The sequence below is a fragment of the Sturnus vulgaris genome, chromosome 6, assembly GCF_052056855.1.
Source record: "Sturnus vulgaris isolate bStuVul1 chromosome 6, bStuVul1.hap1, whole genome shotgun sequence".
NCBI lineage: Eukaryota > Metazoa > Chordata > Aves > Passeriformes > Sturnidae > Sturnus > Sturnus vulgaris.
This window is the reverse complement of record NC_142248.1, coordinates 24961809-24988105: the sequence shown is the minus strand read 5'-3', so window position 1 is coordinate 24988105 and position 26297 is coordinate 24961809. Positions and strand designations below refer to the sequence as shown.

General features: G+C 41.4%; 2 protein-coding genes across 8 annotated transcripts in view; one reads left to right on the top strand and one right to left on the bottom strand.

Moving 5' to 3' along the window:
* The window catches only part of ENTPD5 (ectonucleoside triphosphate diphosphohydrolase 5), a 23374-nt gene extending 6999 nt beyond the window's left edge, over positions 1-16375 (top strand). For all 3 annotated transcript variants that reach the window (XM_088167322.1, XM_088167323.1, XM_014890551.2), the window contains exons 3-14: positions 380-459; positions 1698-1841; positions 2194-2269; positions 3891-3926; positions 4762-4850; positions 7412-7491; positions 8698-8759; positions 10149-10250; positions 11097-11237; positions 11571-11627; positions 13082-13197; positions 13362-16375. In XM_088167322.1, coding sequence (XP_088023448.1) covers positions 380-459; positions 1698-1841; positions 2194-2269; positions 3891-3926; positions 4762-4850; positions 7412-7491; positions 8698-8759; positions 10149-10250; positions 11097-11237; positions 11571-11627; positions 13082-13197; positions 13362-13448 — 1070 coding nt within the window. In that variant the 3' untranslated portion in view covers positions 13449-16375. The remainder of the gene's footprint in view (positions 1-379; positions 460-1697; positions 1842-2193; positions 2270-3890; positions 3927-4761; positions 4851-7411; positions 7492-8697; positions 8760-10148; positions 10251-11096; positions 11238-11570; positions 11628-13081; positions 13198-13361) is intronic.
* On the bottom strand, positions 7730-26151 carry COQ6 (coenzyme Q6, monooxygenase). Of its 5 annotated transcripts, none has more exons than XM_088167318.1 (12): positions 25983-26151; positions 24105-24239; positions 23353-23411; positions 22139-22262; positions 21569-21699; positions 21092-21199; positions 20940-21002; positions 20523-20630; positions 19933-20135; positions 18743-18858; positions 18184-18350; positions 7730-8038 (listed from the first exon to the last, which is right to left on the bottom strand). In XM_088167318.1, exons 1-12 carry the CDS (start codon positions 26140-26142, stop codon positions 8009-8011), a joined length of 1404 nt encoding a protein of 467 aa, XP_088023444.1. In that variant the 5' UTR covers positions 26143-26151; the 3' UTR covers positions 7730-8008. The 5 variants fall into 5 exon arrangements, with proteins under 5 accessions (XP_088023444.1, XP_014746049.2, XP_088023445.1 ...); XM_014890563.2 differs by lacking the exon at positions 7730-8038 and adding an exon at positions 16886-17048; XM_088167319.1 differs by lacking the exons at positions 7730-8038; positions 22139-22262 and adding an exon at positions 16886-17048 and having other exon boundaries at positions 21569-21635; positions 23258-23411.
* Positions 26152-26297: the final 146 nt, after the last annotated feature.

Below are 26297 nucleotides of genomic sequence, written 5' to 3'. Positions count from 1 at the left end.
GCAAGGCTCGGGAAAGTGCTCCGTCACTGAGGGCTGCAGAAGCAGTCTCAGGGATCCCAAAAGGACCCCAAAAACCCCACCAGTGACAGTTGTGCTGCATTATTTTAACTTACTGTAGTTCACAAATGCTAAATGAACATCCTTTTAATTATAACAACAAGTTATTTATAAATTTTGTGAATTTGGAGGGTACAAGGGCAAGTGTCTGCTAAATATGTTCCTGAAGAGAAGGAGCAAGGCTTGTTTTAGGAGAGGTATAATCTTGTTTGCAAGGAGAATCAAGGATAGTCAATTTACAGTCACTTTACAGTCATTTTGGAAATAAAAGAATAAGATTTAAGTTGTTGACTGTATCATGTAATGTTTTGTTTGTTTGCAGAAAAACTTCCAGAGGTGGAAGGGGAAATCTTTGAGTCTGTGAAGCCAGGTCTGTCTGCATATGCTGATCAGCCTGAAAAGGTAAGATTGCCCTTCATTCCCTGGGAGTTGGTCGTGCTTCTGTTACATCATTTAAATTCTACCAAGCATTTCAAGTAGTACTGATTGCAACTGCAAAAAGTCAAGAAGAAATGCACAAGTTCTGCTGCTGTCTCTCTAAACCTGTTCCTCTGCTTTTGTGATTTAAGTTCTACACGGTGAAATAGGAGCTGGTATTTTACACATTTCATCAGTGGAACAGTAGCTTAATTAATTGCTTAAATGTTTATATAACTAGACCATACGCCTTTGAGAATTTCAAAGGCAAAGTGATTTTTGTCTCTAGCAGCATCCAGTGTTTATTTCCCCTATAGCTACCCCAAATATGAGTAACGAATAATTCTCTCTGTTCTGAAGTAAGCTGCCACTTTCCAGACTCCCTGTGCTGACAGCAAATCCTTTCACAAACTAAAGGAGGTGCCAGAGAAATGACAGATTAGATACACTATCTTGTGTGCTTTAGCAGCCTTGAAGTTGGGGGCTAGCATTATGGGCGTTTCAGATTTCTCATTTTCCTCAGTTGGATTCCATGCTACAGGAATTTGAGTGTGACACTTTATGGAAGAGTGAATGGATTTGGGATTTTTAAAAAACTTTTATATGATCACCTACGATTCCAGTAAATCTTGTTTGTTCAGTAGGAGAGGAGAACTCACCCCGAAAGAAATTTCTAGGGATTTCACAAGAGAATGTTTATTGCTAATGCCAAACTAATTGTTAGAGCAGTGGAAATAATTGAGACAGCAGTGGTCTGTACCTTGTGTGGTAATCATTGCACAGCTGGCATTTTAATTACAATATTTGCTATGGATACATTTGGAATTCTTATGTTGCATTTAGTGAAATCTATGGGTATTTTCCCTTGCTTTGGTAGCCTCAGTCAGTAATTGCACCATTTAGTTTCATGATACTGCAAGATGTTTAGGTTTGTCAGGTAATTGGTTCCCTCACCTCCCTCCATCCTTTCCAAAAAATACCTTCCACAAACAATGATATTTATCTTCCCTAAAATATATTTATGAATACACCTTTTCTTTCCAGTACAGATGTTCCGTTTAATGTTCTAATGAGATGTTTGGCATGATTTTTCTACTTATCTTGGGTGTGGGTATCTTCTGCTATTGAATACTGTTCTCACAAGTTTTGAGGGGAAGCTGAGAGGCCTATTCTCGGACAGCCTGTAGGAGGAAACCATATGAAAAACATATTTTTCCTTTTAGGGTGCTGAAACTGTCAAAACATTGCTGGACATGGCCATAGATGCTGTGCCACCACATCTCTGGAAAAAGACCCCAGTAGTGTTAAAAGCCACAGCTGGACTTCGCTTGCTGTCAGAGGAGAAAGCTCAGGCTCTTCTTTCAGAGGTAATACTAAGTTGGTTTGGATTCACTAGTATTGCTCTCCCTGATTAATCTTTTTTTTTTTTTCCATTCAATTCTCTATTCTGTTTACCATAAGAAAATTAAACTATGAAAAGAGTTTATGTGTAATCCCACGATAGCATGAAACTCGCAGAATATCTTATCTGGTCCTGAAATCCTCTGTCTGGCTGTGGTGGAAGGCATGGAGAGAGACCTACAACACTACTTTATTTCCTAGCCCCTACTCCACACACTTTTCTTATTTTCTACTTCTGTATAAAACAAAACTTTGTCACCCTCAGAGCAGAACAAGACTCTGAACACCAAGAAATGCAATCACTATTTCTTTCCTCAGGTGAAAGAAGTCTTCGAGGAATCACCATTCCTTGTTCCAGAGGACAGTGTTGGCATCATGGATGGATCTCATGAAGGTATGCTTTAGGAGGGGTAAAAAGTAAAAGCAAAGAGAAATGGGGAAAAGAGAGATATCTTAGGAACATGAGAGGGAACTAGAAATGGTCCTTAAACTAAGGAGAAAAAAATAAAAGGTTTCTGGCCCTGTTTGAAACAATGCAATCCTGCCTTCCTGAGGTGGTGTTCATTACTTGGTCACCTGTTCGGCTACAAATGCAGATACACAAAGAGACGTCCCAGGTTTCAGAACAAAACTTTGTCTCAACAATAAATACTGTCTGATGCAGTCTGCCCGACTGGAGGCTGCTCTTGGGAACTGGTGCAAAAGAGATGGTGTCCACCTCTGAAAGGCTACATGACAATATAGCAAGCTTGGAAGCTTATGGAAAGTGCCTTGTAAATTCTGCAATACCCGCGTTAAAAATAACCTATTATGTGCAGCTCATCTATTTTCAATCTAAAATTGGGAGGATTGTGACTATTAGAGGAGAATAAAGGATAATTGGCAAGTGTTAAGAATAGATAACTAAATAATAAAATAATAAGTTTAAAAATATTCTGTTGGGAAAAATAAAGCTAGTAAAGTAGCAAGGAAATACCATAAAATACAAGAAAAGGTGAAATATGTTCATATACATTCAAATATGTAGGTTTGGAGTGAAGAATGATTTTGCAGTGCAGAAAAAAACCACTGCAACATTCTGGCTACATATCCAGACATATTGCCTCAGAGAACAGACAGGTGATAATCATCTGTATGGGTGCCTGATGAAAAGAGCTATCCTGTCATGTTCAGTTTAGAACACTTCCTTATGGCAAATAAATTGCCACTCTGGAAGGTGCTGAAGGAAAGCAAGAAGAATTATCACAGGGCTTAAACAGCTAATAAATGGAGAAAGATTAAAGAACAAAATCTCTCCACAAGGGCCAAGAGAAAAGGAGAAGTATTCTTCTGTCTTTAAGTATTTGATAAGTGTGGTGCAGTGCATAGTTTGTCACTCTGGATTAATGGGTGAATTGTACAGTACAGAGAACTGTTGTATTGACAGGGGGCAGGACCAGGGAGGCATAATAGAGGAGCACAGAGTAGCCTGCCAAGTTCATTTAAAATCCCTACCTCTTCTACTGTCACATGTTTACCTATGTTTGCGTGAGAATCGTGCCAGTGTCAAGCAAGCCACTGGAGTCAAAAGAGCTGTTTGTGTTTTACTGATTGCTGCTCTGTCTGTAGAGTAATTATAGAAACCTCAAGATTAAAACACAGGGTGGTGTGAATGCAGTTTTCAGATTAGGAATTGAAATGCTGTACTGCAAAAACAGGCCTAAGGAAATTTGTGCATTTGTCAGTTCATTACTTCTTTGTATGTTTGGATAATAGATATGATTTGTGTATGCTGCACTTGCATGCATATTACAAAGTCCTACCTATTTCAGCTCAAGAGACTTGTGTGAATCAATAATGCATCACATAATGTGATTATGAGTTTGAATTAATCTCTGAAGTCTGGGGTGGTCAGGTTAAGTTAGTAATGACTTTCAGGTAAATAAATAACATGCAGAGGGCTCGTAACAGTGGGGAGGAGATTGGTGAAGTATTCAGTGGTGACTTTTTTCTTTCTTTTTTTTCACTCCTTGCAGGAATTTTAGCCTGGATCACTGTGAACTTTTTGACAGGTAGTTAATTCTATGTAACTACTCTCTAAGCTTGACTTGAGTCTCTTCTGTGGAAGTGATCACCCTAAGTTCCTCTGCCTTGGCCATGCTTTTTCTTTCTGCTCTGTCAGCAGTGCTAAAGCAGTGGATTGTCTTGGGCAGACTGTTTTCCAGAGTCTGTAGTAAGAAGGAGACATCTTAACCTCAAAGGTGCCAGAATTTGCTCAGATCTTGGAGGCACTGGCTAGCTGGTTTCCCTAACGTGCTTTGGGAGTGGTACTGCTAAAGTGGGAAACAAGTGTTCTTCATCCCAGTGTGAGCTGTGCAACTACAGGGGTGGTGCAGGACATGGTGCCTTAGCACTGCTGGTTCTGAGAGCTTCTGGGAGTGCAATCAGTGAAAAGAAAATCAGTACTCTAGTAGATAGATGAGCAAGCAAAAAAGCTGCTATGGGTGAAGAGAAATTATAATAGCTGCTTTGGCTCTTACTGCCCTTCCTCCCCCTACTGCTTTTCACCAGCTATATAGTGGTTACAAAATATGTGTACTCTTCCTGACAGTCTTCTGTAGGAGATACTTTGTCTCTTACTTTCAACTTCTGCTTGATACCTAGAGATTTATCTGCTTTTGTCTCCTTGGAGGAGAGATTGGAATCAAGAAAGAAAGTCTGAATCTTTCCATAATACCTTCTGTCTGCCTGCCTGTTCTCTCTGAGGTTTTTTCTTTGAAGGGCAGCTCAGCCCTCCTTGTATTGCTGTGATACTGCGATCATCTGGTGGCTGCCTGAACACCCACACAGTGTCTGCATTTCAGCATTTGTGCACTGGGGCTGTTCTGAGCATGGTGTTGTTTGCAGGGCAGCTGTCTGGCCAGAACCAGCAAACTGTTGGGACTCTGGACTTGGGAGGAGCCTCAACCCAAATCACATTCCTGCCACGGTTTGAGGTGAGGATTGGTTAAAAGTGCGTGGGTTGGGACTGCAAGGCTGGTGGAGAGACCTGAGCACTGCTGCACTCTCTGGTATCACTTTGTCAGCAGTGGCACAAGCAGAACATCTGTGGTTTACAGAATATCTGTATTTCTGTTCCCTTTGAGATCAGCAGTTGGCTGATAGGAAGCTTGCAAACAAAGGTGCCTGAATTATGAGGAAATAAAAAGAAAGCAAATTAGTAAAACCAAAAAGAAATAGCTTTTGTTTTCTAGACTCAGGGAAAGCCTCATTAATGTCGATATTGCTGTGTATTCAATAAATGAAGAAATGTAGGGACTGGTCTTTTTTTTTTTTTTTTTTTTTTCGTTCCAGTCTGATAACAGATCTTCACTAAATTTTGGAGGGGAGGAGTGTTGTATAGGGTAAATTTCTTTAATAGTATCACAGTCAGTTCTCTGTTTTCTTATCAATTTCTTCTCGTTCCTTTTGAACATTCTGCTCTCTGTCCCTCAGACACCTCTGCTGGATTTCTTAGTAGTTCTATAGCTCTTTAGAAACAGTTTGAACTGGGACCCAAGTCTGCAGTTTGCATGAGAAAATTACAGGAGTAATGGAAAGGCAGTATAGTATTCTGTACCTTCATATTGTGACGTTGTTTATGTCAGCCTTTCTGAAGGAATCATTTCTTTAACATCTTTTCTTTATAGAACTTCAGATTCTCAAAAGATGTTTGGTGACCACAAAACACATGGCTTTCACATCAGGTTATTTTAATTCTGCAATTGTGTCTTACGTTGAAACATGACATGCAACCTTATCCTGTTCAGCAAAGCCTCAAGCATACTCTGGGCTTGTCCTCTGTTTTGTGTTGATAACACCTGCTAAAGTGGGCACTGGACCAACAGGAAAGGGTGTTGCATGTCAGAGTTTTGGAGAATAAATAGAACTGTGAAATAGGCTGAACTTCAGCTCAGGATTCAAATATCCCCTTCAGGCCTTGCAGGAAAAGGCCTGTAGTGTTTGCTGCTGACCAGCTGACTAATGATGTGAATTTGTAGGGCAATGTGGAATCAAGGTTCATGTTGCCTGCTTGTACACTATGTCTGCTTCTCACCTGTGTCGTCAAGTTAAAATAAATAACCTCAGTATGTTTTGGGGAATTTTTCCCGTCTGACAGAATTAGCAGGAATACTTCCCTTTGATTTGCAGTGGGGATTTTTCTCTCCTGCAATCCGAGGCAGTCACATGTTTGCACTTGTATTAGTTTGGAACAAAATACTATACGAGATTTGTTAATTAAATATGAATTACAAGCAAGTAGAAAACATATAATGATAACTGCATGGAGCTGATTTTAATTTCATGGCATTATTGCCAAAGTTAAAAGCAACTGAAAACCAATCATAGTAATTATGAAATTCTGTCTGGTGTCTGCCTCATTTTTGTGAAAGCAGGGCATGAAAAAAGGCAATTGTTTTCTCCAAACTAATTTTTTTTAAGATCTCTCCTTTAAATAGTTTTTTGTGATGTAATGTTTAGAAACAGAACTCAAAATATGGCAGTCTGTGTGTATGAGGCCAAGGATGTGACTGTCATTTCTGTGATAATCAACTTGAGACCCACAACAAATTTTCATTTGTATTGGCTCAGGAGAAACTCAAGCTGAATACTGTTAACTTCCTTTCAGCTTCGAGCGGGCTTCTGTCTAGGACTCTAGAAAAAATAACCCAGATCTGGATCTCCTTACTTGAATGGTAACTGCAGGACTATGCAGCCTCAGTTCTCCTGGAGATTCTGCCGCTTGGCCCAGAATAACAGTGTCTGATCTACGTGCAGAGAGCCAAGAAGGGAGGAATGAGGCCATGAGGACAGGAGAGACAGAAACACACTGAGAGCTTAGAGAGTGGACACAAAGAAACAGTAAATGATTGCTAAAGTGGTTCAGCCTTACAAGAGTGTATTAGTCTTCAGGAAGCTAGGGCAGGGTACCAGTGGGATGGAGGCGTGAACAGAGGGAACACTGCGAGAGGAAAAAACTGGAGGTGGTGAAACAAGAGGCTAATTTAGGTGAATCAGCCCTAAGACTGGGAGTGAGTGGTCACAGTGTTTCCTTGAGTACCTGGCAAGACATTTGACAGGGTGAAAATGGGGCCTGTGCTTTGTATTTTTAATTCGTCTGAGTTCCTCAGTTTAGGTGCCTAGTGTGACTTGCAAAAGTTCATAGCACTTCTAGTGGAGCTGATTTCCATGGGGATTCTGTACATGTAGAGTAGCATGTAAGTACTCTAGAAGGATTCAGGTTACCTGAATTTGAAAATGTTTTCATCCTGATTTGTTGTGCTTCCTGGTTATACGTTGAGGTAACGCAGAGACACATATAAAATAAAATCAGTGTTAAAAGCTGCAGATATTACAGCAGTGGCACGACTGCAAAAACTGTACTTTGTTTTCAGGGCAGATCAGATGAGTAAACTCTGTGGGTATATCTGTGATATTACATAAAAGTTGGTTATCCTTTATTGCATAATATAAACTAAACCTTTTTTTCTTTTTTTTAATTTGACTTAACTTTTAGGAAACTCTGAAGGATACCCCTCAGGATTTTCTTACCTCATTTGAAATGTTTAATAGCACCTACAAGCTCTATACCCACAGGTGAGGAGCAAAAGTCTACTATTTCCACTGGGGAAATCAGTCTTTTTGCAGCCCCTGAGCTAACATCATCCTGGTACCAGCAGCAGAGACCATGATTTTTTTACTACTTATCTGCATGGAACGGTAGGAGTGGAACATGACATTAGTTGGCTGGAAACATTCCAGGATCATGGCTAATGTCACTGCAAGGGAATATTAGGCAGTCTGTCAAATGAAGAGAAAGCACTGTGAGCCTGTATTTAAGGAGAAGTATTCTTATTACTGGATTCAAGCCAAATATTCTGGAACAAGCAGAAAGGTAGATGTTGTGCCAGTAGTCAGAACTAAACATGATCAGAGATTTGGAAAGAGAACTTTCCTGAGACTTGTTCCTTAGTGGTGTGAACATTACCATCCCAGTCAGTTATAGAATCTGCTTACTTGACAGCAGAGCTGGTCTAATTGTCATCCTCTTGTACTCCTTACATTTGCTGATGTTACTGATTGCTGTAGTCATCAATATAGTCCGTTACATCACCTAAAATAATTCGGATTGAAAAATCATCTCCTAAAAATTGAGAGAGAGATGGAGGTTAGTAACTCTGAATATTCTACAAATGTTTATAATGACATTACGAAAGTGGTAAGTGGCCAAACACAGAGGTGGGAATGAAAGAGTCAACAGGATTTTAATCTCGCTATGTTGCTGCAATGTGTGATGACATTCTCATAAGCATTGTTCATATTCTAGGTTATAATGAATGTAGCAGTTACCTGTGGAGTCAGACAGGTGAATTTCACATAAAGCCACAGTTGCCATTTTCTGGGAGGTTCTGCACTCTGCCCTAAGAGCACATAGTTTTGAGTGTGTTACATAAGAGAGGTGCCCTATTCCCCATGCACTCGGCACATACCCTTCTTTCTACCTCATTTTAAGAGGGTGCCTTTTTGTTTTTCATGATCATCTTGTATAAATGCCACATCAGCTCTAACCACTTCCTGTTTTAGATTTAACCTTTTTACAACTCTTTGTATTTCTTGGGTTTGTGTCACTCTTTTGGCCCTCAGGTTGTTCTGGTAAAGGGAACTCTTTTAGAGAGGGGAGCCTTGTAGGAATCAGAGGAAGGAAATTTGGTTTGGGTGTTCCAGGATGTAGGAAAAGGGGTATAGGTAAAGCAAACCAGATGTGCAGGAATCAAGACTATAACGTCTGTCTGTTGTTCACAGCTATTTGGGGTTTGGACTAAAAGCTGCAAGACTGGCAACGCTTGGAGCTTTGAATATGGAAGGTATGTTCATATAGGAAAACACTCAAGATTTATGAAGAGATGCTTAGACTTAGCCTTGTGTCAGCAGCCCATTTCCTGTGTCTCTTCACTTCTGTATCTTGTGCTTTTCTGTTTCTGATGGTATATATTTGTCTGAAAACAGCTGCCACTTGTTAAGGAGCTGTCTTGTGAGACAGCTGCTTTTCCCTATATTTGAGATCAGCCAGAAGTGACACTCAAATGCAAATTCCAGAAATGCACAGAGCATACAAACACCATGGCCAGCCACAAACACACAGCTTTGCAAGTATCCACAGAAGCATAAGCAGCATGAATAGATCCTTTTCCTGAGGTCTGCTACTTAAGCCAAACCTACTTCCTAGGTGCCTCTGGTATCTGCCTGGCCCGTGGTGTTCCCCAGACCTGTTGTGTGCACTGCCTCATCTAGATGGAAGCCCACAAGCACATCACAGGCTCTCAGTCACTAAACTGAGTGCATACTCACATTCCTGAGTCTTTCCAGTCTCTCACCCAGAGCTTGGGCCTTTTGTCTAGTCTCTGGCCAGGACCTGGGGTTTTTGCACCTTCTGAATTCTTAATTGACAGCTAGATGGACTTGTGATAATTACTGGAATGTACTCAAATCAAAAATAGCTGGGAGTAGGGATTGAGAAGAAGATAGGACAGACTGCAGTGATTGGTCACAAGGCTCAGACAGAAAAGCACAAGGACCAGCTGCCTGCTTACTTGTGACTGTGTTCTTTTATAGTCCCCTCTGGTCTGCCATACTTGCACTTGCCTGATCCTTTGATTCCCCCTTTTCCCAGCCTTTGAGCCTTTCCCTAAGCATCCCATAGTAAATTTTGCTATCCCACAGTCTGCCTCAAGCATTCTGTTAGAAATTTACTTTTTCTGTGAGACCTGTATGTGCAGCAATAATCATGTTTCTTATCAGTTACAGTATTTCTGGTTGAATCCCTCCAACGTACATTCAGTGCATCCTGTAGTGGCCATTGATCTCTGTCTTAGGCGGTTTTGTCTTCATTGCTCAGCTGCTTTCTTTGTCTTGATTATCGGCTGTCATTAGGGTTTGTGCATCTGTGTGTTTATCACCTCTAATTTCCTGTCTTTTGTGGTGAATAGCCATTATCCAGATACCCTTGTACCATTTATCTCATTAAGAAATGACAAGCCTGGCTGCTCTGCTGTTTGCAGGACAAAACAGTTTTTCCAGACTTGAGACTAGTCCTTAATTTCTAATCAGTTAGTGCCAAATCCATCAATTCAGATTTTTGTACTTTTGCTTAAAGACTTTAATGAAGATGTTTCAGCCTTTTCTGGTTCTGCATATTGATCTATAGCTATGTTACATTCTGTGCTTTTTGACTCTCCTCTCTGCTCTCATTCCAGTTGTGGATGGACAAATGTTCCGCAGTTCCTGTTTGCCAAATCAGTTGGAAGCAGAGTGGCACTTTGGGGGAGTGAAATATCGGTATGGTGGCAACAAAGAAGGTAAATTAAGGAGACTTATTTCTTTTACAATAAGTCTTATCTCCAGAATCTGAATTTTTCCTTGTAAAATATTTCCTCAATTAACTGATGATGATTACAATATGAAGGATAGCTGTCCAGTTGTAGAGGTTGACTTCTGAGAAATCCAGATTAAAATCTGAAGCTGAAGAGTAGCTGACCTATACCTCTGTCCTCTGACTGTGATCTCTTATTACAAAATCATACTTTTATAGGAAATGTTGAGAATTACTTGTGCAAATAAGAGAGGTTTTTCTGAGGCTTTGAGCAAAGTGCAAAAATTCTGTCTGTGTTAGGGCACAAACATTTGGCCTACCAGTTAATCTCACTTGTGGAACTGTTTCTTAAGTCTCTAATAATAATAAGTCTCTAAGGCTGCATAGAGAGGGTGAGTCTGCTGCCATCATAGACTTGAACAGACTGGGGAACATGAGAGCTGAATTGCAGATTTGGTGTGTGTGGAGTGAGTTGGTAAAATTACAGTGTGATGGGAAGAGAAAGCAAGGTTTTATCTAACAGGTGGCAGCAGATGTAGAAGATTCTGCTGACCACAGAACATGTCAATGGGAGTTGTGTCTGACATGGAAGCAGTTTGCATGGCACTTCTTTCAGACCCAGTAATGATCTGCTCTAAGCAGTTCTTCTTGATGAGGGTGTTTTTGAGTCCTTACTTGTATGCTGGTGCCATGTTGGGTTACAGAAGGGATATCTAAGCTCTTGTTCTGATGCTTTAATCTCTGCTTCTTTTGTTTCTCATCCTGTTGCCACTATTTCTTCCATCTCTTGCATATGATCTTTGGCTCACCCCATCTGTGTTTATCCTGACAGGAGAAACAGGATTCAAGCCTTGCTACTTGGAAGTACTCAAGGTTGTCAAAGGGAAACTTCACCAACCAGATGAGATTCGTGGAAGTTCCTTCTATGCTTTCTCCTATTACTATGATCGAGCAGCTGACACCAACCTAATTGGTAAATTTGGGATAATCTACTACATGTGAGCATGTCAACCAGAAGGTAGACAGAGGAACCCTGGTGGCTGGAGACATGGAGAGGAAAGGAATGTTATTGAGAAAGAGGAGATACACAAAATGCCTCGAGGGAATGACATTTATCTGCCACTGCAGTTTGGTGTTCAGCACATGAAATGTGCTCAAGGCTCCAGTTACACCTGCAGCTCTGCCTTCTGTTCCAAACAGGTCTCACTCCTAGTTCAGCATCGCTGAGTTGCACTCTAGGGTCAAGTTAGATGAAGAAATCGAATGCTGTCAGGTCTATGATGATGTTTTCTCACATCTTTTTCAGATTATGAACGCGGAGGTGTTTTGGAAGTGAGAGATTTTGAAAGAAAAGCCAAAGAAGGTAATTGTCATGAGCTGGGAAACTGGTTTGGACAAGAAATAAAAATATGAGTGTGTAGGCAGTACATTATGTGACTTGGAAGAAAAGCAAATTTATTTAACCTTTATTTCACTTATACCTGTCATGTTACTTCTATTAGTCAAAAACTCTAACTGATGCAGAAGACATATGATAGAGCAGTGAGGGGTTGGTGGCTTTACAGCTCTGTTCAGAAGGAGATTGTTCATAGAGTCACTACAAAATAAGAGCTCCTTCTGTCAAACTGCAACTCTCTGAGTTTAAGAAAGTGCTGAATTCTGTAAGTTTGTCATCTTAAATCCTATTTAATCTTTAACAAAATGGAGGGAGAGAGTAAATGATTTTTAAGTCGGACAGCCTCTTCCACATTCCTTTACCTCCCCCTGTCTTTCTTCCTGAATCCTTGTTCTAGTTTTGTATCTCCTGTGGATAAAGAGCTTCCACCTTGCCTGGCTGCTGATTGCTAAAAGCAAGTTATCTCTTGATTATCTACTGTGATTGTTCTCATGAGAATGAGTAGACCATATTTTTCAGCAGAAGATACTTAATTACGTAGTTCAGGATTGACTTATCTAAAATAAGGCCTAAATTTTAATCATTTTTCAGCTAAACTTAATCTCCCTGGAAACTTGGATTTTGAATAGGGGATTAGGCTCTAAAGTTTGAGTGGGTTGGTTGTTATTTTTTCCCTGGATAGTGAGAGAGCTTATTTCCAAAGACATGGCTAAGATGTTACCTAACATTATCAAACCACTTGCTTAGCTTTAGAGCATCAGGAGATCAATTCTGTGATCCTGAACTAATTCTTCTCTATCTCATTTTAATAGTAGAAGGATGTTGCTCATCTTTTCTTAGAAGGAAGTGAACTCTGCTCTTTCTGCTGTTAGAACTGGGCAGTAACCGTAGGTCTAGAAAATGATGCTTAGTGTAAATACATGTCCCAGTCACTGTCACCCTGACTACAGAATCTTGACTGAGCTGAAGCAAGGGAGTGGTTAGTTGGGCAATAGCCCCTTCCATTTCCTTGGACAAGTGTGGTTGGAAAAAATAAAATAAACTGCCATCCTAGAAGGTAGAATCCATTACTGGAGCCATATGTGGAAAAGAGATTATGAAAACAAGTTATTCTTGAAAAAATAAGTAACCTAGCATCCTGCTAGTTATCAGTTGAGCAGAGGTTCTTCAAAAGAGCTGTGTGGATTATGTTGCTGTAATAAGAGATGTACTTATGATGGAGTTAAGAGAAACTGGATGTACTATATGGTTTATTCTCCAACATTGTAGAACAGCTCTATAGTGTGTACTATGTGTCATATATACCCACTAATAGATGAAAGTAGCTTGTTTTAATAAGCTTTGGCTTGAGTTCAGTTCAATTGTACAATGTGGATAAAAGCCCTTATTTTGCTGAGATCCCATTTTTTTTCCTTCTCTAGTCTGTGATAACATGGAGAGATACAACTCAGCCAGTCCCTTCCTCTGCATGGATCTCACTTACATCACTGCTTTATTAAAGGAAGGTTTTGGATTTAGAGACAACACAGTCTTAAAGGTGAGAAAAGCAGTTAAATCCCTATTGATTAACATGCATTAGTTAATTTTTCTGACTAATTATCTACTGAATCTTTCCAGATTTGTAACATGTAGTTGCTGTCATTTGTACAACTTATGAATCTAGAGAACTGTCAGGAACAACTTGTTTTTCTTCCTTTATAGTTGACAAAGAAAGTAAACAACATAGAGACAAGCTGGACTTTGGGTGCTACCTTTTACCTGCTGCAGTCTCTGGGGATGACTTATTGACCTGTGATACTGCTGTGGACTTCAGTCTTTCTGAAAATGCTGAGAAAATAAGTTGCAATCTCCAGGTATATTGTTCAGCTGGGACTGGTTACAGAGCAGAACATGGACCAAAGATATACAACAGATCTTTAGCCTGGATTGGCATTGTGCCTAATGAGAGCATGATTTATAACTGTGATTGACATAAATGATCCAGAATCTGCCTTATGAAAGTAAAAAGGTCTAAATCCCAACAGAGAGTATGCAAGGGGCTCAAAACCAGCTTTCACCAGCAAGTTTGTTAGAAGCACAGAGTTCCTGGATGTGGTGGCAGACTACAGACATGTGACTTCTACCCCCTTCTATTTTAAACATACATAACTTAAGTTTGCTCGTGAGATGTTAAATACTGAAATCAGAAACATCATCAACAGTCATTCAGAGAAAAGTGAACAACTCTGGATGCTGCCAACCTCAGTGTTCCAAGAATGCAGCTGCTAGCTTAGCAAATACAAGAATACTCCAGCCTTTCAGGAAGGGCCTGCTGTAAGTACACTTTGGGCATGATTTTAGGAAAGGTGTTGGCTAAAACAGTAATTTACCAAGCATTTTTTTTTTGGCAGTAGGCATTTCCTAAGCAGAATGTGTGCCTGTGTTTCAGTTTTGCTGCCCTTTACAAGTCTGTGCAGCTATGCCGTACATCTGACTACCAGACTTGATAAATTTATTCATGTAGCATGTAGTCATAACACATAGTTGTGCTGGCACAACGAGGCAGCAGTGCCAGCTATTGAAACTCAACTGCCAGAAGAAGAGCTTGTCACATTCCACCCACAAGGAGATTGCAGTCAGATTAAATGGCTGATCTGACAGCTCACTTTTCTGTGAGAGCCAGTTCTGTTTCTCTGCTCTCAGCAAGGCACACCCACAGCCTTCTTCCTTCCGCTGCTGGTGCTCCTCGGGTTCTTTCATTCGGATTCAGGACATCTAACTTGACAAGAGTCAAGTCTAGTGCTATCCCAAGGACAGCAGGCATGGCACAGCCCAGTGAGCACCACAGTCCCTTTGGCTGGAGTGAGCTCTAAGGTGTGGTGTCCCATTTGAAACCCATCTGTTGCCCTAAGTAAAAACAGCTGTAGAGACTTTTTCCACCCCATGAAATAATTGTAAGCTTGCTACTGTCTTTTCTTCCCCAAGGAATGTGTAAGGTAAAGGTGGATTTACCTCACCACAACAGAGAAGTATTACTCATGTGACTAAGGGAAACTTTCATTCACTGATGTATTGTGATGAACATTTCCCAGCTGGGCAGTTGCAGTTACCTGTTTGCTCTAAAACACCTTTCCTGCTTCTGTCAAACCAAAGACTGCCCTCACACTGCCTTCTCTGCAAACTGGATTTGAAAATAATTGGTAATTCCCAGCAAGGGGAGGAAGTAGTGCACTCATGTCTTCTATGGTCTTGCCAAACAGTTTGGAGACTTAGAAATTTGCCTTACTGTGAACATTAGTCCTTTCCTCCAGTTAGCAGTGCAAGTTTGCCTGTGGCTGATTAAGCTATCCCTTCTCATATCTCAGGTTTTACAGCATGAGGGTGCAAGGCATGCTTTTGATTGAACAAGTTCAATCAGCAACAAGAAGCCAAGGGCTGGGGATGGAGCCATCCATACTTATCCCATCAATGACACCTTGCCATAAATTCAGGCTGCTTCTTCAAACAGGAAATGCTCATTCTACATGTGTACTCCTTACCAGAATCTGTTTGAGATACACATGGAGAAATTCCTATGTCACACCAAAGTTCTGTTCCTTCTTCTCTAGCAGCTTCTGTTTGAACATGAAGAAAGTAATTGTGGTCTCTTCTCAAACATAAACGTTTCTTATTCCTCTTTCTACTGTTGGCAAAACTTGGTATATGGTTTGGTCTGCAGAACAAGGTGCCTGCAAATGCATTCATTTTGTCTTCAGTGAACAAGACAACAAACACGAAATAGGATGCAGTAGTTACTGGCCACTGTCCAGGCTGCATTATCCTGATAGCAAGCTAATTTAATAATCCAGAAGTTATCTTTCAGTCTGAGCCAGTGCTGTGACAAACTCTTACTGGATCTTGGGGCTAAGAGCTGGCATAAGTGAAGCTGTAGTTTGAAGGTGGGCTGCTGTACCTAAGGAAGAAGCAGCAGTGTTATCTGCCCCCTGAACTCACACTAGCCCTAAGGAGGGCTTGAAGGCTGGATTTTGTCCATAGTGAAAAGGGGCTAGAAGGGTACCATGCAGGAGGAGTTGTTCTTTCTGCATTCTTTTCCTCAGACTCTGGTACTACAAATGCTAGGGGGGAGCATCTGCTTCCCAGTACCAAAGTTGCATTTATTCTGAATGCTCAGGGCCTTCATTTCTCAGTGGCATAATTCATTAACTGAAGCAGAACTTCTGCTGTCTGTTACCGGCATGATCCTTCAGTTATGAAAGAAACTCTATTAAAAGGTTTATTTTTGCAAGAAATTGCAGAATTGAGCCCCTGCTGTTTACATCTGAACCCAAGTGGGTGGGGGGATCTGGACAAACCCAGTCAAGTCCTCACACTTACCCTAGTGCAATGAGATTATTTATTAGCTAAACTAAAGAGTAAGCAGCCTTTTAAGAGAAGAGGTCTACTTGCAGCCCTGATTTTTATCTCCTCCTTTGTAATGTCTTTTAGCCAGCCACTAACAAGAACTGCCTAATATGAGTGACTGCAGAAGCACAAGCTTTCAGCTCAAAACTTATGTTTCATTCTTTCTGATGTTGATTTCTGATACTGGTCAACCATATGTGTAAATCTTGCCCATGGGCAGTGCTTAGTTTAATTGTGTGAGTGGAAAACATCTAATGCAAGAGGCTGGTGTTTGGAACCTAAGACAGAATATCTTGAATTGTCTATTTTAGTAATTAAAGCATTTTTAACAATAATCAAGATGTTGTGGTATTATTTTCTTTACTAGATATTATTGTTTCCTTGAATCTTTACCATAGAGCCCTTAAGACTAGCCAGTTCCACGAGAAACACCATTATTATATAAAACACCAAGAGAAAGGCAGGGAAAGTGTGAAAGAAGGACAGTTTTAAAATGTATCTGCCACCATGCGTGGCCTCCCTCTGCTGCAAACTAGCCCTTTTGTCCGAGCTGAGGTGCCAAGAACCCAGGAGTGACATTACAGCTCTAGAAATCATATCAGAAGAAACTGAAAGTAACAAAGCAGCAAAAGCTGTTAAAAATTAATCAGCAGTTGGCAAAATTCAGCACTGTGTTTGCCAAAAGACAGACAGCTGTTTGCATCTCAATCTTCAATTCAGGAGGCCCAAACTAAAAGCACATTGGACATTTAGTTCTGTGGCTCAAGACATCGTGGTAGTATGGAAAGAAACCCTAAATCCTCTTGAGGAGGGCAAATAAGACAGCTTTTGCATAAACCAGTGGATGATGTAATACACAGCTCAGTCCCTCAGTTTTATTGTAAATTAAAATAACAATTCAAAGATTCAAGTCAGTCACAGTCCATTTAAGGGCAGTGCATTCATAGGCAAGCTGCTGACAGGCAGACTGACAACAGATCACTTGCTAGCAAAAGCCATGATCTGCTCCTAAAAGAAAAGAAAAAGAGAAGTAATTCATAAGCATGTGTTTTAGAAACAACCTTTAGGCACCTTTCCTTTCATCTAAATTAAATGTTTCATATTAATGTTTCATAAAACAACAGTTCTTGGCCAGTCTTTCTAGCCACGTGCAGAGAACCTATCCCTATATCCCAGAAAATTAACAAAATTGTAGCATTCCTTTCCTTCCCAAGTAACACAAAGCTGCTGTTACCAATGGATTCTGTGCTCCAAAAAGACATCTTTGTTTTTTTCATTTAAACAGAAAAAGAGAAAAAAAATTCTGAGTGCTGAGGCAGCAGCATTGTCTTCCTTAATGAAGACACTGTGCCAGTGGCAGCTGCTCTGCCTTAGGAATGTATTGATTTTCAATTGAGGAAGTGTCTCAACTGTGACCATAACACAAAAGAAACAGGGCACCTGTGTTTAATATGAAGATGGAGAATAAATGAAATAAAATTGAAATCCAAAAATGAGAATCTAATTTGCTGGTGCTTGGTAGCTTTGAGGGCAGAGGGCTTAAGGAATCTCACAAAAATCCAGCATCTAGGCCAAGAGGGTGAAGAGTTCAGGCAGCTACACTGCAAACAGAGGGGGTCTGTTTAAGACGGAAACTGCCTTCCTCAGGTAATTTCCATTTTAGAGACTTGAACTTTCTGCCATGAGGGAACAATTCACAAGGCAAAACAGCACAGAAACAGGTTAGTGTGGGTTGCACATCACATCTTGTGAAGTCACCCAATGTTTTAGTGAAGATGTGTCTTCACAGGCCTGTTTTTTCTGTGCATTGCTGGAATACAATTCAAGTTTTGACATTTTCATTCCACAGTAAAATAAAGCCAAAGACTTCTGATGACCTCTAACTCCTAATTATTGATACAGAATATAAGACACTTAGATCTTTTATATTCCCTTGTTGTGCAGGGGAAAAAAAGTTACTACTGAGCCATCAGTTATTTAGGAACTCCCCAGGCCCATTCAGGACACAAACCCCCCAGTTTAAACTAGTATTTTTCAACCAAAAAAGTTTCATTTAAAACAAACGAAGATCTTTACATCTTTTGCATATTTCGTGAATAGTTTTGGACAATTCCTACAGCCCTCACTAAAGTGAGATCCTTACTTTGACAGGAGGTAGAGCATTTGTTGCTTGCAATCCCCATGTCCTCAGCAACACCAGAGGAGCCAGTGTGGTAGAATACAGCCTTTTTAGCACATCAGTGGCAGCTATCAAGGACACATTATGCCTCTGACGTTCTGTTTCAAACTTGAGAAGGTGTTTTAAGGAGCCTGGAAGAGATAATGGAATGCTTCTATTACACTTGATGTGCCACAAACAGTTGTGCATCTTATCTATAGAGCAGTTTCCTCTGGCAACTGAAAGAGAACAGAGAAATGGTCCATCTCAATAAAGACTTCCTTCCACCAGCTCATGCTCTTCATCTCACCACGCCTCTAACTGCCATCCTGCAGACTTTTTTTTTTTAAAGCAGCTTTAAGATTTGTGGGATGGAAACTGCATCCAAGAATCTTGAACTGCTCCACAGCCAACAGACATCAGAACAGCTTTGCTTCGACAAAGCTCTCAAACACAAGACAGCAGCATGCTTAACCAGAGGTACTGCAGCAAAGGCCTGGAAGACTAATCCTCTTACTGCCACTGCGTTGGCTTGGATCCTTACCCAGATCGCTCCCATTGAAGGCTGCTGCACTGAGGTGATGAGCTAAGCATGCAACATCACCAAAGCCCAGGTTCACTCCTTGTCCTGCAAGTGGGTGGACTCTGTGTGCTGCATCCCTGGAGCAAGAGAAGACAGAAATGTATTTCCCTTTTGAAGAAAGCCACAGCAGCTGACAAACCCCAGAAGGGATCAGTGTAGTGCTCCTCACCTCTTTGCAATGAACCACCTTAGAGCAGTACATGCGCTTTATCCAGTACCTCCTTGCATACTATGCTGAACTACCTGACTGCCTCTCCAGTTGTAAGAAGCAAGACAAAGGGGAGGTAACAAAAAGCAGGTCTGAAAGGAAAAATTATAAAGAGGTGACTAGCCAAAGCCCTCTCAGATCTGTGTGGAACAGGCCTGCATGTTTTTGTAAGTGACCTCAGCACAACAGGACCTCTGTCAATGGCACACTGCACAAACACAAACTGGACAGACATCATGAGTATAAAGGAGAGGTGGGATTATCATTGAATAGAAACAAAATTGGGTTCTTCTATGAATAGACTTATCTGCAAAGCTCAAAGACAAACATTGGTATGGGAGTCACAAAGTTAGAGAAATTAAGTTAATTTTTTATATGAAATGCAAGATCATGTGCTTTACCAAGCTATAAAGCACAGTGTGCTCCCAAGCATAGAGTGGTTCACATGTTGGAAAGATGAAAAGTGTACCACACAGAAGTGTAGCACACCATCCAAGAATTACTAAAAGCTACTACCGTACTACAGCTGGGGCAGAGAAGAAAGTACATACAAGAAATGTGGTATTTTCCTGTTTGAATAGGCCACCATACAAAAGTCTCTGACATCCCACATGGAGTAATTTTTGTCATTTATGTTCAAGAAAGGTGAGTTTAAAACTCAAACTGGTGCACAGAATGGCTGGTAAAATGCAAGGGAAAATTCAGATCCAGCAGGAGATACTGGATTGTTTCACTAGACTGTACAAACCAGGAAAGGGAAATAACTATCTTTCAATTTGCATACAAAAGGACATGAGAGCACAGAGAACAAAGTGGATGTGGGTAAAGTCAAACTGGAACAATATATTATTTCTAACATCAAATTTGTTGACTGGGAGTGGCTATCCTCACGACATTTCTAACATGCCACCCGCTCAGCCAAGGCTGCCACTGAGGACCTTACCCGATAAGAGCCACGCGGTGCTGGACATACTCTGTGGCGTGCCCCATTCCAAGAGGGAACATGGCTCGGCTCTCTGGATCCACTTTAGCAACGCTTGGGGGCAGCTGACGGACTGCAGTCCCCGAGGGCTTCAGGAGGGAAATGACAGAACGAAACATGGCCCCAGCGGTGTCAATGAAGTCAGAGTGGTTTATGTTGCTCCACTGAAACAGATAAACAAATCTTTGGAAGTTGACCCAAAGTAGACCCATAAAAGAACCCAGTTTAAAAAAAATCTGAGTTCCTAATACTGAATTTTAACCACTTGGACAAAACTCTACAGTAGAAAAAAAAAAAAAACTATCTTCACCATTTTAGGACATATAAATTTCCAACTAGGATGAGCCTACTCTTCCTACCTTTTGGAAACTTAGGTTAACTTCTGTGGCTTTCAGAACCAACCTAATTCAGACCCAAGGGGTCATATTTTCTTTCTATCATTCTCACCAGAGGAAGGTACTTAAGAATCCACCTCTCCCATTACTGTCATTTAAGCTACAGGACTGTTCTATTTCTTACAGTCTCTTTCCTGCCATAAGGCTGATACTCACAAAGGCAGAGTTGATGCTATCCACAAAGCTTTCCTCATCCATGGCGACAAGTTCTGATGCATGGTCATGAGATGTAGACCAGACCAGAGAGCTGGCAGTGTCAGATAGCTAGTTTAAGAGAATGTCAAGGGTAAATATCAAGAGAAAAAGAAGAAAAAATAATATTCAGTGCAAAGATTTCCCCACTGCCCTGCCTCACACCAATCCCTCTGAAAATTACAGCTCCAGCCCAACTTGTTACAAGTGGGAAATGCCAAGGATAAAGTGAGACAGCAGGAGGGGAAAACATAATAAATAAAGAGGAAAGGGCAGATGTGCAAATTAAGAGACAGAACCAACACAGAAAAACATGGACAGAAATAAAGTTACTAAACTACAAAAATTTTTAAAAACATTAAAAAAATACAGACCCCTTACCGGAAGAAGTGCAATTGGCCCCGTGGGAAGGAACCGCTGCCATGCTACATTGTTGTCTGTAGCCTACAATGGAAAGAAGCAAGTGGACAGCAAGCCAGATCACCCTCCTAGGTTCTGCTGCTTATGGAAGAGTCAGTTTAGCAGAATTTTACCTCAGATAAATGGAGAGTTGCCACCACAGCTGACTGATCATACTGATGTTGAATGTTCTTAATTTCAGCTTCCTTCCGGACCATAGAGTTATGACCATCTGCACCAATCTGTAAAACAAAGAAATGCAAAGCAACTTCTTCAGCAGCTCCTAGAAAGATGAGGAGCTAGTATTTCACTGTCAAAACCTCAGCCTGCACCTATATATTGTCTGTTCATTCAGAAAAAAAAAAAAAAATCCCCCAAAACCAGAAGAGGTGGCCCCTTCTGCTCTTCTCAAATTCATCAGCATCTCCTTGCACCAGGCTGAGAGAAAGCCATGCCCAGTGTCCCACACCCTCTCTGACAGGGTTAGCCACTCACCTCACTCTAGCACTCCACATAGGTGGAACAGCACACATGGAATCAGAACCAAATCCAGTGGAAAGGACTTGGGTCAGAGATGACACCTCATCAACAGAAATAAAGAGCTTAATTACCAGCAGCTTGGTCTGAAGTCTGCGTCCATCAGCTAACTCAACTTGGACCCAAGGGCTTGTGTCACAGCTGTGGGAAGAAAGGGGCCAGGTGTACCCAACTGCTTTGCTCCTGTAGAAAACCTCCACCCGGTCTGATGGGAACACAGAGTACCATGGTCACAGCATGACACGAACAGGACAAAAGGAAACATCACTACCACAGCCACATGTGTTTCAGCGGCACCTTATGAGCTCACTCTACAATTCTCAAGGCACCCCAAAAGAACATATATGGACAAGCCCATATATATGGACTGCAAGGCCTGCTCTGGATAAGGAGCTACAGATCTTTTAATTAAATCAAATTTTGGAGAGACTGTATTCTGGAGAACCGCATGTGCAAGTGCTTTACTGCTCTGTAGCCTTTGGAAGTTAGATTTATCCCTCCCTTCCCAATTCCAGAAGCTACCCATTTCTCAAGAGTTACTTGTTAGACGAATTTCTCCCTCTCAAGACTTAGTATACACAATAGAAGGCAAGTAACTGAAAGCTACCTGCAGGAAATAAAACATTGAAGAAGTTGTCCACTACCTGCTACTGCATCTAACTGTTTTGTGAGAGCAGACATAATGACATCATTCTCCACTATGTAACCCATGTCATCTAAGTCATCTTTCTCAAAAACGATCATGGCTTCTGAACAAGCATCCCACACCTACGAAGAAAAAATACATTACATGAAGCTATGTGATAATTAAGTCCATTTCAGGGACTTAACAGCCAAAAGACATAGTAATCTAGAAATACAGAACTAGAGGAAACATCCTGGATTACGTTCCCAGCTACTAAAGTGCACTACATAACTAATTTCATTAAATGATTTAGCTTAAGCTCAAAAAGTAATTCCAAGTCAAGCTTTATATCCCTACTTTCCTGCTACATAACTGACATATAAATCTACCCTACAACCTTGCTGTAGGTTAACTTCAGCAGGGAGCTCAGTCCCACACAGCTGCTTCCTTACTCCCCTGCACTGGGATGGGGAAGAAAACTGGAAGGGTGAAAGTACAAAACTCATGGCTTGAGGTAAATGCAATTTAATTGGAAAAACAAAAGCCACATGTGCAAGAAAAGCAAACTAAGGAATTAATTCACTGCTTCCCAAGGGCAAACAGGTGTTTAGCTATCTCCAGGAGAGCAGGGTCCCATCAGGCACAATGGTTGGGAAGACAAACACCATCACTCCAAACTTCCCATCTTTCCTTCTTCTTTTCCTCAGCTTTTATTGCTGAGCATGACACCATATGGTATGGATTATCAGTCAGGGTCAGTTGTCCAGCCTGTGTACCCTCACATCTTCTTGTGCACCCCAGCTTGTTTGCTGGCAGGGCAGTGTGAGACAGCCTTGGCACTGTGCAAGCGCTGGTCAGCAATAACTCAAACATCCCTGTGTTATCAGCAGTTTTTAATACAAATCTGAAACACTGTCCCATACAAGCTACCATGAAGAGAAGAAACTCTCTCCCAGCCAAACCAATACACCCTTTACCATTATTTCCTGGCTAATACACATGCCTCAATATCTATATCTGCCATTAGGAATCCACCTTTCCGCCTATAACATCAAGACCCTGAGGACAGGTATTTCTGAGCAGACTGCTACCCACAAAAAAGGGACAGAAATTAACATAAGCATGACCTGCCCTTTACCATAGAAAGAAAAACCTTTGTATCATTGATGTAAGTGCTTTTGAGAATTCAGAGTAGCCAGACATGTGGTGTATCTGCAGCCCTAGGTCAGGCACCTGCATTCGCCGGAAAGGTTTGAGTCTCAGGCTGCAGACATGATCCCAGGCACCACAACCTGAAACAGAAAAAGAACATATATACATGGAGATACAGCTTCATGTGTGACACTGAGACCAAAACTGAAGCTCACTCCACACTCTCCTCCACCCTTCCCTGACTCTGCTCAGGCTTGGCTTGCACCATCCCTAGACAGGGCCAGGTCTGCCTCAGTGCTATCAGAGCTCTCACATTGTTTTACTGTTAACACAAGCCAGCAGGAAAGAAACAAGAGCTCTCCATGAACCTCTGACCCCACAGCCAACTCTCACTGTCCCATCACTGGGCAATAAAACAGACACAGAAATGCACAGCCATTATTGTACAGAACATTTATTTCTCCATAAGGAATCAAGGCTCAAATATCTCTTTAAAATGACAATTAATCCTCATTAATTAAGGACTGAGTTACCAGACTAAGCTTCTTTTGTGATCAGAACATTCCAGGTGCTGTAGAAGGCACCTTACAACCTTTCAGTAGCCTAAAGTCACAAATATTTATATAATAACAAATCAGACCAAGATATCAGAACACAGGTCCCTATTATCAAGAGAATTCGAAATTAATAAACACAACTCAGCATATAGAGACAAAAGCAAATAATTCTACTGATGTTAGGGTGAAGGCAGCACATGGTCAAAAGGGTTTTTGTTTAAACAAAACCTGCTCAAATATAAATGTCAAAAATGCAAAAAACAAAATCATACTTACTGCTTAGGAGGGTTGCTGATCCAGGGGAGATGGAACTGACCCTGTTACTGTAACTGTCTGGCATATGATCATATTCCTTCCTAGGACCAGCCTCCAGCAAAGCAATCTTTTTATCATGAAAGTGGATGTCATGCCCTAAAATAAGCAAATACATGCTTTGTGCTCCTATCAAAAATCTCAATAGCAAAACACCTGAGTTTTTGTAATAAGACCGAGTAGATACAGCACTTATTAAAAAAATACATACACAATATAGATCTTGACTGGGCAAGTAAACTTTTGTATGTTAAAGCTTTATGACTACAGTCCTGTTACTGAGATGAACAACTCTTTTGCAGCTAAAGCAAGGATTACATATTTTGCTTTTACATAAAGCTTACATTTTTGTACAAATTTGTGCCATTTTTAAATGAAAATTAATTACTGGAGTATTATCAAGTGAAACCTGAAATGTGTTCCATACCCAGAACACATTTTCCAGAGCCTAGACAAAATTCTCCTTTAGAAGAAGAGATCAAAATAAAACTTCTGTTATACAAAGCAATTAAATTAATATTTTCTCTGTCCTTACATTCTAACAGTGGAATAGCACAAGCAGTTTAGACTTTAAATTTCCAGTTAAAGAGAACTGAAAAAAAAAAAAAAAAAGAAGACTTAAGTAAAGTATAAAACACTGCAGCTGAGCTGGCCATGCTTGCAACACCCCAACCACTACAGATGCAAAAGGTACTGAGGACAGAAGTGGTGTCCCTGCAATGTGTAGAGTTTACTACTACAGCAGTCCTAAAGACAGCAGTGTCCTGGGCTATTTTCTAGATTATGCACAGAAATAATCTCATCTTCTGAGAGGTCCCAAACCTGCTTATGAGCCTTAGATATCACTGCTGGAGTCTCATATCCACTGTATTCTTGTTTAACAATACAAGCAGAATTTAAGCTTTCAAGGAAAAGCCTTATACTTGTAAAGCACTTGTTGCTCAGGATCTTCGATCTTCTGTGCACTATCTTTTCTTAAGGTTTCTGTTGCTACAGCACCTTTCTGAATCCATGTTGCAAATAAAGAATTAGCCAGCACTCCCAGGATCTCTAATGATACAAAGCAAGCAGAAATCCATTTTAACTTAGTATTCCAGTGATTAAAACAGGGATTAGAGAATGAAACCTGGGATTGGATAATAATAATTAGAGAGATGGAACACTTCTCCTACAAAGAAAGGCTGAGAGAATTGGGTTTGTTCAGCTTGGAAAAGAGATGGCTTAGGGGTGACAGGACCTGAAAGAAGCCCACAAGAAAGACAAAAAGGAACTTTAAACAAGATCATGTAGTAACAGGACCAGGGGTAATGGATTCAAAGTGAAAGAGAGTCGGTTTAGATTAGATATTAGGAAGAAGTTCTTTGCTATGAGGGTGGTGAGACACTGGAACAGGTTGCTCAGAGAAGTTGTAAATGTCCCAGCCCTGGAGGTGTTTGAGGCCAGGCTGGATGTGGCTCAGAGCAACCCGGTCAATGGAAGGTGTCCGTGCATATAGTAGGGGGTTGGAATTAGGCGATATTTGAGGTCCCTTCCAACCTATTCTGTGATTCTATAATCAGGAAAGCATTTTCAGCTATGGATGACATTATCAATCAGCTATTTAAGAATGAGGACGCTTGACAGAAACGCTACAGTCTATAAAACTCCAATTGATGGCTCCATTAACAGCTGTGCACACACACAATACGGCCAGGCTCATCACCGATCAGCTCACCAAACACCTTTGGGTCAACTTTAGAGCGCTGTCACACGAGGACGCAGGATCAAGGAGATCCCACAGCAGGATCCCGGACACTGAGATCCTACACACGGTTGTCTCACACTGCGGGTGAGTGTCCTTACCCAGCACGGCGGCCATGGCGCTCCCGACCATGCCGCCGCCCGACACTACGACATCGTAGAGCGGCGGGGCGGAGGCGGCGGAGCGGAGCGGGGCGCGGGGCCCGGCCCTCAGGCGCGCCCCGAGCGGGGCCAGCAGCGCCCGCCCGCGCAGCGCCGCCATCGCCGCGGAACTGACGGCGGGCGGAAGTGGCACCGCGGAACCATGACAACGGCTGTGCGCGCCGCCGGCCTCGCGTCTGATTGGCTGCGGGAGGCCAAGTGGGCGGGCCCGAGGGCTGCTGGCCGCGCTGATTGGTGCAGGCCCGGGGCGGGGCG

Bases quoted from the DNA above. Each gene is read 5' to 3' on its own strand.
- COQ6 (XM_088167318.1), bottom strand. From the start codon at position 26,142: ATGGCGGCGCTGCGCGGGCGGGCGCTGCTGGCCCCGCTCGGGGCGCGC. The intron at 20,136-20,522 runs GTGAGTATCAGC...TATCTGTTTCAG, and splicing joins ATAGCATCAACTCTGCCTTT to TGGAGCAACATAAACCACTC. The intron at 18,859-19,932 runs GTAAGGTCCTCA...CTCTTGCTCCAG, and splicing joins CACCGCGTGGCTCTTATCGG to GGATGCAGCACACAGAGTCC.